This window comes from Pseudozyma flocculosa (assembly GCF_000417875.1).
Source record: "Pseudozyma flocculosa PF-1 unplaced genomic scaffold scaffold00010, whole genome shotgun sequence".
Taxonomy (NCBI): domain Eukaryota; kingdom Fungi; phylum Basidiomycota; class Ustilaginomycetes; order Ustilaginales; family Ustilaginaceae; genus Pseudozyma; species Pseudozyma flocculosa.
The window spans coordinates 22840-33659 of record NW_006920878.1 but is presented as its reverse complement, the minus strand read 5'-3'; the positions used below and the strand labels follow the sequence as shown (position 1 = coordinate 33659).

At 67.7% G+C, this 10820-nt stretch overlaps 3 protein-coding genes across 3 annotated transcripts in view; 2 read left to right on the top strand and 1 right to left on the bottom strand.

Annotated features, from left to right (window-relative positions):
* Positions 1-1493: 1493 nt before the first annotated feature.
* On the bottom strand, positions 1494-4260 carry PFL1_03250 (uncharacterized protein; the record flags this gene model as incomplete). Its single annotated transcript, XM_007880767.1, has 2 exons — positions 1494-4000; positions 4167-4260. 2 exons carry the CDS (start codon positions 4258-4260, stop codon positions 1494-1496), a joined length of 2601 nt encoding a protein of 866 aa, XP_007878958.1.
* A 1447-nt stretch (positions 4261-5707) lies between these two features.
* PFL1_03249 (uncharacterized protein) lies at positions 5708-7615 on the top strand (the record flags this gene model as incomplete). The annotated part of the gene is made up of 1 exon (XM_007880766.1): positions 5708-7615. One exon carries the CDS (start codon positions 5708-5710, stop codon positions 7613-7615), a length of 1908 nt encoding a protein of 635 aa, XP_007878957.1.
* A 2534-nt stretch (positions 7616-10149) lies between these two features.
* Positions 10150-10820, top strand: part of PFL1_03248 (uncharacterized protein) — a gene marked incomplete at both ends in the record, with an annotated part of 3242 nt that continues 2571 nt past the window's right edge. The window contains one exon of the mRNA XM_007880765.1: positions 10150-10701. Coding sequence (XP_007878956.1) covers positions 10150-10701 — 552 coding nt within the window. The remainder of the gene's footprint in view (positions 10702-10820) is intronic.

Genomic DNA, 10820 nt, shown 5'->3' with positions numbered 1-10820 from the left:
CTCCTCTCACCCTCTCTCTAGCTCTCTCTCTCTCTAGCGCTTTCTCTCTCTCTCGCTCGCTCTCTCTCTCTAGCGCTCTCTCTCTCTCTCGCTCTCTCTCTCTCTCTAGCGCTCTCTCGCTCTCTCTCTCGCCTCTCTCTCTCTCGCCTCTCTCTCTCTCGCTCTCTCTCTCTAGCTCTCTCTCTCCTTCTCTCTCTCTCCCCTCGGCTCCACCATGGCCCCCTCCCCTGGACTCGCCCGCCTGTGGCGGCGAATGTCTCGCCCGCACGACATTGAGGCTCAGCCCACTCACCATACAGACCCCGTCCTCCCTCTCTCCTCTCCTCTCCCTCCCTCGTCTCCGCTCCCCCCCAACAGTGACCCGCCGCAGCCGCCGCCACTCGCCTACCACCAGCCTCGACCCATAGCTTCAAACTCGAGGTTGCCGCCCATGCCCCGCCTCACTGGCCCTGCAAGGTCGCCGCCCACCCCGACCCCCCCCCCGGCTCAATTCCGAACAGGAGAAGGCCTCGTACATCCGACTCGTCCACCGACCAGCCACCGCCTCGTAGGATCCGCATACAAGGCCCAGACACGGAGGCCGAGGTCCGCGAACGACTCACAAGACTCGAGGAGCGCTCGACCCTTCAAGAGCAACGCTCCGACGGCCTCGAGGCCCGTACGACAAGTCTCGAGGAGCGAGCCGACCAGACAGACCAGCGTTTCGAGAACCTCGCGTCACTGACGCCCGCCGTGGTCGGTCTAACACGCGTCATGGAAGATCTGGCGCGCGGCGCTGCTCCCCCGAGACGAAGAGCCATCTGCCGCAACTTTCAGCAGGGTCGTTGCGGCAACCCGGAAGTTTGTGGGCGCCTCCACATATGCAACAAGTGCCACGGCGGGCATCCAAGTCCACAATGCCAGGTAAGTTTGACCTTGCGTCTTTGCTCGTGACGCGAGAGTAGCTGCAGCGGCTAACCTTTTTTTTGCGTTCGGTTTGCAGCGTCCCCCTCCTCCCCCCTGATCGGCTCCCGTGTTGTCATGTAATCATGCCCTGGCCTCGATAAGCCAGGTTGTTCGGGGAGGCAGACCCCGAGATGAATTGCAAAAAAAAAAAAAAAAAAAACGTGCGAGATGAATTGTGTGTGCGATTGTTTGCATTTCTGGAGAGTACACTTCGGTCTGATGGGACAGATGTGGTACGGTAGCAAGGGAAGCGATCGGACGGCAAGGCACGGAACGAGGGGGGAGTACGAGCGAGACTGGAGAAGAAACGAGTAGCGAGTCGAGTCGGGTCGGGACGAGACGAGACGGGTCGAATGGGTCGGGACGGGATGAGATGGGATAGGTCATATGAGAGCAGGCCGGCGGATGGGCACGAAGGATCAGCGGGCCCACGGTCACGGTCGCGGCCACGGCCGGATCGAGTCTGCGTCCATCATGGTAAAGGGTCAACGGCAGGCCAGGCCAGGCCAGCGCACGCAGCGGGTGGGACGGCGCAGCGCAGGAGACGCTCAGTTGGACAGCGAGGACGCCGCTGCATCGACAGAGACCTCGTCGTTGGCAGGCGGCTGCTGCGGCGTCGACGTCGACGTCGACGTCGACGTCTCGCCGACATCCTTGTCGTTGACCTCGGCAGCAGCGGCGACTGCGACGGCGGTGGCATCGGCGACGGGGACCTCGGGCGTCTTGCGAACGGGCGCCGGTGCCGAGAGGATGGCGGAAAAGTTGGCCTTGTGCGGCGCCGGTTGCGCTGCCGCTCCGCCGCTGACGGTGCCCGTCGTAGATGCCGGTGCAGTAGCGGCCGAGGCCGAGGTCGGGCCCGGTGCGTTGGGGAGGGCGGGGAAGTCGTCCGAGTTGGGCACGCGCTGCGCCGCCGCGGCCGCAGCGGCGCCGTTGGGCTTGTTGCGGTGGTGGCCGCCATTGACGCCCTGGTTGCCGCCCTGCTGCTGCTGACCGTTGCCGCGACCGTTGGACGATCGTCCGTTGGCGGGGCGTGCATTGTGGTTGCTCATCCCACCGGCATTGTGCGCGTTGGCACCGTTGACACCGTTGGCCGAGGTCGCGGGCTTGGCAGAGGTAGACGCCGCCGCAGCAGGGCCCTTGTCGGCGCCGGTCGGCGCAGTGGTGGCATCGCTGCTGCTCTGCGCGGGCTTCGAATCCGCCGGAGCCGAGTCGATCTTGGTCGAGGACGCCTTCGTGGCGGGAGCGGCGGCGGAAGCACCGTTGGTGGTAGCAGCATGAGAAGCAGCAGCGCTGGCACCTGCGCCCGTGGTCGTGGCGCTCGAGCCCTGGTCAACCGAGGCGGCACCGGCGCCGTTGGCACCTTTCTTGACAGAGGACGACTGCGTCGGAGCACCGTTGGCTGCCGTCGTTGCGGATGCTGCTGCGCCGGCGGCGGAGGCGGTAGCGTTGCCGTTGGGGCCGTTGCGAGCGCCCTTGGCAGCGGGACCACGGTTCGATGACCGGTGGGCATCGCCGCTGGCGCCACCAGAGCGGCCGTTGCTCGGACCGCGCGCGTCGGTGCCGTCCGGCAGGATGTGCGGGAAGCGGCAGTCCTCGCCGTGCTTGCACACGCCGCGGATGAAAAAATAGCACGCCGGCCGGTCGGCGCGCTTGTTGCTGCCGCCAAACTCGGATCGGCCAAAGCTGCCGCCGAGCGAGGCGCCCCCTCGCCTCGGGCCTTTGGCGCCGCGCGCAAACGGCGGCTGGCCGACGTTCTGGAGCAGCGCGGCGTCACCGTTGAGCTGCTGCTGCTGCGCCTGGCTCGGCTGGAAGGGGATGGCGTGGTGGTGCAGGAGCGAGTTGAACGACTGCCGCCTGTGAACCGGCGGCTTGGTGCTGCCAGCCGCCGGCGCGTTGTCGCCAGCGGCGGTCGCAGGCTGCTGCGGCTGCGTCGCGGCGTCCTTGGCTTCTGCGTCACCGCCGTTGACCAGGGCATCGGCGGCAGCGGGCGTCGAGCTGCTCGCGTCGGACGGCACGACAGACTTGGCGGCGTCCTGGCTCGACTCGGCGGGCGGCGCAGCTTCCGAGGGCTCGGTCGAGGAGCCAGCCTGGTCGGCCTCGACAGCAGCGGCGGGTCCGGTGGCCTCAACGACGCCCGGGGCGGGCTGGTAGTATGGCGCGTGCTGCGAAGCATAGGCCGGGTTGAAGCTGCCGTCGGCCTGTGCGAGGTGAGCGTGGTCCGAGACGTGCGGGCCGGCCATGTGCGGAGGCATCGACATGTGGGGCGGCAGCGGCACGCCGGCGTGCGGGTACTGCATGGGCATGGGGGGCGCCACGCTGTAGAAGTGGTGCGGCGGGCCGTAGGGGGCGTAGGCGTAGTTGGACGGGTAGAAGACGGGGGCCTGGCCGGGCGAGACGGGGCCGGCGCCCGAGGTCGAGGGGAGCGGGATGGGGTGGGCAAAGAGGCACTTGTCGCCGTAGCGGCAGTTTGGGAAAAACTTGCACGGGATCAGGCGGGCAACGTCGGGCGGCGGAAGGTTGGCAGAGGAGCTGTCCTTGTGGGCGTGTCCGCGCGGCGGGTCGGACATCTGGGTGGGGTCGAAGAAGGATGGCGGCGGCGGCTGCGAGTTGGGGTGGTGGAGGTGGTGGTGCTGGTGAGGGTGCTGGTGCTGGTGCTGGTGCTGGTGCTGGTGCTGGTGCTGGTGGTGCTGCTGGGGGTGGTAGGGGTAGGGCTGCTGGTGGTGCAGCTGGTGTGGTGCCATGGCGGCCGCGTCGCCCGCTGCGTGGGCCGGGTGGATGCCGTTCTGCTGGACGTAGCTGACGGAGCCGTCGGCCATGGGTTGTCCGCCGCCGTAGGAGTCGTAGGATGCCTGCGGGACCGCATCGGAGGGCGAGGAGGCGGCGGCGACGCTGTTGTGTACGGCCGACGAGAGCATGCTGGCGATTTCGGCGTTGTCCTTTGCAAAGTTGTGGCTGGCGGCCTCGTCGGGCGTGGCGCCGCGCGAGAGGAGCTCCTGGACGATGGCGACGTGGCCGGCCTGCGCGGCGTACATGAGCGCCGTCATTCCGTGTGCATCTGGGCGTGGCGAGGGCGAGTGGTGGGGGGGGGGGGGGGGGCAAGGGAGGAGACGGATGACGGAGAGTGAGCGATGGCATCCTGCGACGTAGCAGCAGCGGCGGCGGCGGCGGCGGCGGGAGGATGTGTGGCGAGGGTGTGCCGCTCGAGGACGACGTCGACGCACCTTTTGCCTCGAGCTCGGGTTTGTTTTCCTCGAGAATCTCTGTGACGGCGGCGAGCTTGCCCTGCTGGCAGGCCTGGAACAGGGTGGCAGCCATGCCTGGCCGATGTGTTGTTGTTGAGGCGTAGGGCTGCGAGACAGGCCTACGGCGGCGGTGTGCGGTGGAGAAGGCGAGGCGAGGGACGTCGAGGGGCCGAGAAAGCTTTGCAGGTGGTGGTGCAGTGGTGATGGGCGACGGGCAGGCGTGGGTGATGGCGAGCGAGCGTGGGTGTCGAGTGGTGTGCTGGGGCCGAGTGGGGACCAGAGACGGGGTCTGCTGAGCCGGCGGAGAGAGTGTATGGAGCACCGAGATACGAGCGAACGTTTCGGTGGGCTTGCGGGCGCGATTGAGGAGCAGCGCGGCGGATGGGAAGGGGCCGGGTGTCTGGACGTGCGCTTCGAGAGGCCGAGAGGGAGAGCAAAGAGGCGACAGAAGAGAGGAGACAAGCCAAGATCGAGAGAGGAGCGGGCCGATGAGCAGCTGAGGTCGATGAGGTAGAGAAGCCGTCGTTGTCGTTGTCGTCGTCGTCGTCGTCGTTGCTGTTGCTGTCGTCGTTGAAGCGGTGCAGGAGGGGCAGAGCCGGTATCGAGGCACCGCCGTCGAGGAGCAGCACCACCAGCAGCAGCGCCGGGCCCGCCTTTCAATTTTTTTTTTCTTCTTCTTCTTCTTCTTCTGCTGCCTGCCTGCCAGTTCTTCTTGCAGGCTGGCCTGCGGGAGCCTGGCGAGCTCGTGGACCGGGTCGGGTGAGTCGACCCTGCTCGCGGGTCCGCACGCGGGCAACAGGCAGGCGGGCAACAGGCAGGCGCACCAGCAAACGAAAATTTGACAGCCGAGCGCCCACCTCACCCCCCTTGCCCCCCGATCAAGCTGGGCTGGCTCGCTCGACGTGGGCGGGGACTGCCTGCGGCCTGCCATGGCGCCCGCCCGAATCCCGAGGCAGGCCATGTCACAATATCGGGCCAGCTGGGCCTCGCCTGGCCGTCGAGCTGGCCTGGCCTGCCTGGCCTGCCTGGCCCAGGCTAGGTGCCCAGCGCCCGCTCGTCTTTTTCTTCTCAGACCGAGGTTGGTTGGGCTCCAGCGCCAGCGCCCGCGCCCGCTCCGCCAGCCAGGTCGGTCCATTCGCGGCGGCGGCCACCACCACCACCACCACCAACACCCAACACTCGTCCTCGTCCTCGGCCTCGCCCTCGCCCTCGACGACACCACAACAACCCATCACTCTCGCCGCTCCCTCGCAGAACACGACGCCATCACGCTGCTGCAGAGTGCATTCGCCACCCCGCGGATCAGACATGCACCTCCGCTGCTAGACGCCCCCCTGCTCGACCTGCTTCGCCGCCCCACGTCATCAGGTCCCTCTTGACCTCTTGCCGACCCGGCTTGCCCGCCCTGGCCGCCCCTGCCGCAGCCCGCTCCTTCTACCGCGTCATCCCAGTCGACGGCTATCCCTGCAAGTCGAACCGTAGCCCCGCACCTCGACCGTGCACCCACGCCCTTGTGCAAGATGGTCCTCCGCTGCTACTCTCGCCGCAACCTGCTCCCCGCCTTCAGCAAGCAGCGCCTCGTCGTCGGCCACCACCATGACCTGCCATCGGCTCCCCTCCTCTCGCGCTTGGCAGCCGTGCAGGTCCGCAGGCACATGACCCAGCACAGCGCACCACTCTCTCCTTCGGCGACGCACTCGTCACCATCACCACCATCATCGCAACCACAGCCACACCCACAATCCGCCAGGCTCTCGTCGGCTCCTTCCACCCCGTCCCAATCGCGGCAACCTGCACAGTCCACCCGGTCCCCCTCTCGACCCCGATCCCGCCCCGCTGCAAATCATCACGAACCCTGGTCCTTCTTTTCCCCCCGCGCCGCCGCATGGAGGTCACCCACCAGCCCGGGCGCACCCAAGCACCCGCTCGTCAGGAAGCTCCTCACCGAGCTCTACAGCACCCACCGACCCGTCGCTGCCAATCGCGTATGGCGCGCCTACAATGCCGTCCGCGAGGCCAGCATCCCCCGCGTCGGCTCGTCGACAGAGACGGCCTCGCTCATGGACCAGCTGGAACCCGTCCATCACCAGCTCGTCCTCCGAGCCATCGACCCGCACGTCGCCCGCGCCCGCCGCCTCCACAGGCTCACCGCAAAGCGCCGCAGGCTCGAGGCCACCTCGGACCAGGATGCATCCCCGGCGCCCTCGACCTCGACCTCGACCTCGGCCACTCCCGCACTCGCACCCGACGCCTCGATGCCATCGTCCTTCCCGGACCATGCGCCTTCGGCAGCCGCGCACGACGCCTCCGTCGCCTTCTTCGACAGCTTCAACCGCAAGATGCTCGCCCAGGCCGCCGCCAAGATCTCGTCCAAGAGCGTCTTTGACGCCACCTACAGCGTGCGCGAGTACATGCACCGGGTCAATGTCATCTTCCGCGAGATGCGCCGCCTCTCGCGCGCCGCGTCGTCGCCCGAACAGCAGCAGCTGCCCACCCTCTCGGACTACAACCACGTCCTCTCGCGCCTCGCTCTCGGCGGCCACATTGGCGTCATGGCCAACCTCTGGAACGAGCTCACCGGCGTCTCCGCCAAGCGCAACGCCAGCGCCGCGGCAGTGGAGCAGCCGCTCGTGCCGAACCGCGCCACCTACCGCGAGCTGATGGTCGGCCTCACCAAGCACGCCAGCGACCAGACCGAGCGCGTGCAAAAGGCAGAGGCGTCGGCGGCCGTCAAGACCAAACGCAGCCTCGAAAAGTCCGCCCGCGCCGCCGCTGGCGGCCTGGCAAAGTACGGGCAGATCCTGGCGCCCAGCGCACGGGGAGCCGCTATCCTCGCGGCTCTGCGGACCATGGCGCTGCTCAAGGACATGCGAGACCACGACGTGCAGCCCAACCAGCTCACCCGCGACCTGGCCGCTCGGACGCTGCGCCTGGCCGGCCACCTCGACGGCCTCAACATGCTGATGAAGCAGGCCTACGGCATCGACCTCACGGCGCCCGGCTCGACGGCGGCGGCGGGCAGCGATCGCGACTTTCCGAGGCCCACTGTGCACACGCTCAACACGGTCCTCATGACGCTGGGCGAGCAGGCCACGGTGCCCGAGATGATCGCCGCCTACGAGACGATTGTCCGGCCCACGCCGGCGCCGGGGGGCCGATGGAGACGCGATGGAGGGTTCTTCCGCAGCCGCGGCCGACGACGATGGACAGAAGGGGCTGTTTGCCACAAACTGGAAGGATCTGATCCGCAGCGTGCGGGAGCGCGGTTCCGAGGAGCAGGGCAGCGACGCAGCCCCGGCCGGAGATGGCCACGGCGGCGCTTCCACGGTCATGGCCACCGCCAGCTCTGTCGCCGATCCGCACGGGGGTGCGGCGTCAGCAGGGAGGCTGCACCCCTACGCCCTCGAGCCGAGCGTCAAGACGTTTGACGTGCTGATCCAGCACTGCTGCGTCGAGCTCGACCCGCTGCGCTCGCCCGCCGTCTGGCCGCAGTCTGCCGTCGGGGCGGGGCGGACGATGAGCGACCTGGTCAAGGAGGCGACTGCGACGACGGTGGCCGAGCTGAGCGACGGTGGTCCGCGCGCGGCCGAGATGGCCAAGCGCAGCCAGGGCGACTACATGATCTTTGCGCGCTACCTGATCGACGAGGCGCTCGACTTGACGCAGCGCCACACCGAGGAGACGGCCAAGCAGCTCGGCATGGCGATTGTCGAGCGCAGCCCGGACGCCGATGCGGGTCTCGACCCAGATGCAGGAACAACAGCGCAAGATGGTGGGGACGTCGCGGCCGAGGCACCGGCACCGACAACGGCGACGACGGTCGAAGACGCGGCCCTCGGCGGTCAGGGCGAGGCGTGGGAGCAAGGAGAGGCAGGGTCGTCGTCGTCGTCGCCGCCGCCGTCGCCGTCGACGCAGCGCGCGTACGACGTTCCGTCGGTCGAGGCCGGCCGGGTGCTGGAGCCGAGCTTCCTGCCGGGGCTCAACCCTTCGTCGTTTTCCATGACGGCCAACATGCTGGCGCCATTTGTCTCGGTGGCGTCGCAGAGGAGGATGGTGCCGCAGCTGCGGTGGGTGCGGGATGTGGTCGAGCGTGCGCTGGTGGCGGCGCTGACCGACTGCCAGGTGCTGGAGGCGGCGTCCAAGGCGTGGCGTGCGCGGCTGGACACGTCTCGGCGCGAGGGGCGAGGCAAGATCGAGACATCCGCCGAGGGGTCGCCGCCGTCGTCGTCGTCGTCGTCGGTCGAGTCGCCCGAGGATGAGTTCCCGCCTCTGCCGCTGCAGCGCAAGGAGCTGGTCGAGATGTTTGACTTTCTTGCGCACCTTGGGGATCTGCAGCGGCGGAAGCGCGGGCAGGCGCATGCGCTGGAGCGGCTGCTCGTGGAGCGGCTGGAGCCACGGATCGAAGCGCTGGCGGCGCGGCACCGGGCGAGGCAGGCTGCGCGGCGGCAGCGGTTCCGCGAGCTCGAGGCCGAGGAGGTGGCGCAGCGGCTGGCGCTCGAGGAGCGCAAGGCGGAGATCGCTGCGGCGCGAAAGGCCCGTGCTGAAGCGCAGCTGGCCGCAGTCGCCGACGAGGAGCAGACGCCGCAGGAAAAGGAGGAGGAGCAGGAGCAGGAGCGGGGGCAGGGGGAGGGTGTCGTTGCTCCTGCGGGTGAGCTGGGACGAAGCTCGTAGATCGAGGAGTAGGTAGCGTTGGTGTCGCTGGTCGATAGACATGCATACTCTGATGCAACGGGGGGTCGAGAGCGACACTACTACTCTGTGCTGTGCTCCGCTGTGCCGGCAGCCTGCCATGCCACGCCTCCGAACGCGCCAGGTTACGGGGGACAATGTCGTTGCATGCTTCTACCTCCGTACGGGGTCTCAGCAGCAGCAGTAGCGGCGGCGGCGACGGCGGCGACATGAGCCGCTACTCGCCACGCCACCGCGCACCACACCAGGCCAGGCCATGCCACGCCACGCCAATCCCATCACTGCCCTGCCTGTCTGTCCATCGAGGCCTCGCCCGGCCCCTTTGAATCCGCTTGAGCAAGGATCCAAAGAGCATCCCAAGTCTTGATCCTGGCCGTGCGACACGCCATCGTCGTCGCGTCGCCGTCACCGCCGTGAGAGTTGCGAGGTGGCAAAGGTGACTCGTTTCCCCCCCCCCCCCCGCGACTCGAGGTGAGGAGGACGCGAGTCGTGCACCAGTACGTCGACTGGGACCACATTCGCAGCCTGATGCAACTCTGGCAGAGTGATGCACATTGGCACCTTGCTGAGGGATTGGACGCGGTGGGCATTGGGCGTTGGGGGTTGGAATCGGCCCTGGCCTTTTGGAATAGCATCGCCCGCTCTTCCACCTTGGCTCCAGATCAGGTTCTATCGTGGTCTACTGTATGTACTGTAGGGCGTGGGTCGGCAGGCGAGCGTTGTGAGGACTGTTGCAGCGATAGCAACAGCGACAGCAGCAGACGAAGGAAGAAGCATCAAGCAAGGCAGCCAAAGGCTACAGCGGGGCGGCGGAGCGGCGGCCTCTTTGTCCCCTTTTTCCCCGGCGGGGCGGCGAGCGGCGAGCGGCGAGCGGCCGTCTTCGGCCTTTGCTCCACATTGGGCCGGCGCTGCTGCAGCGGCTTCTGTCGCTCGCACACCATCTCGACGATCAATTGGCTGACCCAACAGTCTTCGTCGTCGTCTTTCTCGCTGCCGCATCGCTTCCCCTCTTCCTCACCACCGCCACCACCACCGCCCCGCCAACACCAGCGACCCCTTGCTACGCCGCCGAGTGCCGCTCTGGCATCCCTCCCACCGCGACCCCTCCCCCGCATCCTATCTCGTCTCTACCTCGCGCCGGCCTGGTCCACCGCGCCGAAAAGCGACTACGCACCTCACCCTCGTTTCCCCCGCCCTTGCGCTACTTCTCCCCCCTCGCATTCGCCTTGGTGCTGCCTCGATCAGCGCACTCGACACCACCACCACCACCACCATGATGCTCCTATCCCGCGCCCGCCTTCCCCTCCCCGCGCTGCGCCGTACCGCACCTACCTGCACATCCTCGCCCTTGTTTCCCTCGTCGTCGTCCTACCTTTACACCGCCACGGCACCCCTGACGCGGAGGAGATACCATGATCACCGCATCCGGCAGCAAGACTCCCCACGCCGCACCGCCTTGTCCCCCGCACCCGCACCTGCACCCGCACCCTCCCCGCTGACCCACACGACCCTGCGCGGGTTCCGTCACATGGCATCAGGTTCCGATCCAGCACCCACCACCACCTCGAACCAGGCCACCGCACCACCGCCATCCCAGCAGCAGCAGCAGCCCATAACGCCAGCGACCACGCCGACGACGCAGGGGAAAAGGGCAGACGGCGACGATCCGCTCAACCTCAACCGCGCGCCAAAGACGACGCTCAAGGAGCAGCGGAGGGCCGACTGGACCATTATCAAGAAGCTCGTGCAGCACATCTGGCCAAAGGGCGACCTCAACACAAAGCAGCGCGTCGTTCTCGCCCTCTCGCTCCTCGTCGCCGGAAAGGTGGGCAGCGCGCGCTCGCTTCCACCTCCCTGACCTTCGCTCCCGACTTGGCCCGGTGGACCACGCATGCTGACTCTCTTCTGATCGGCCCCCTCCCTTCCCTCTCTCTCTCTCTCTCT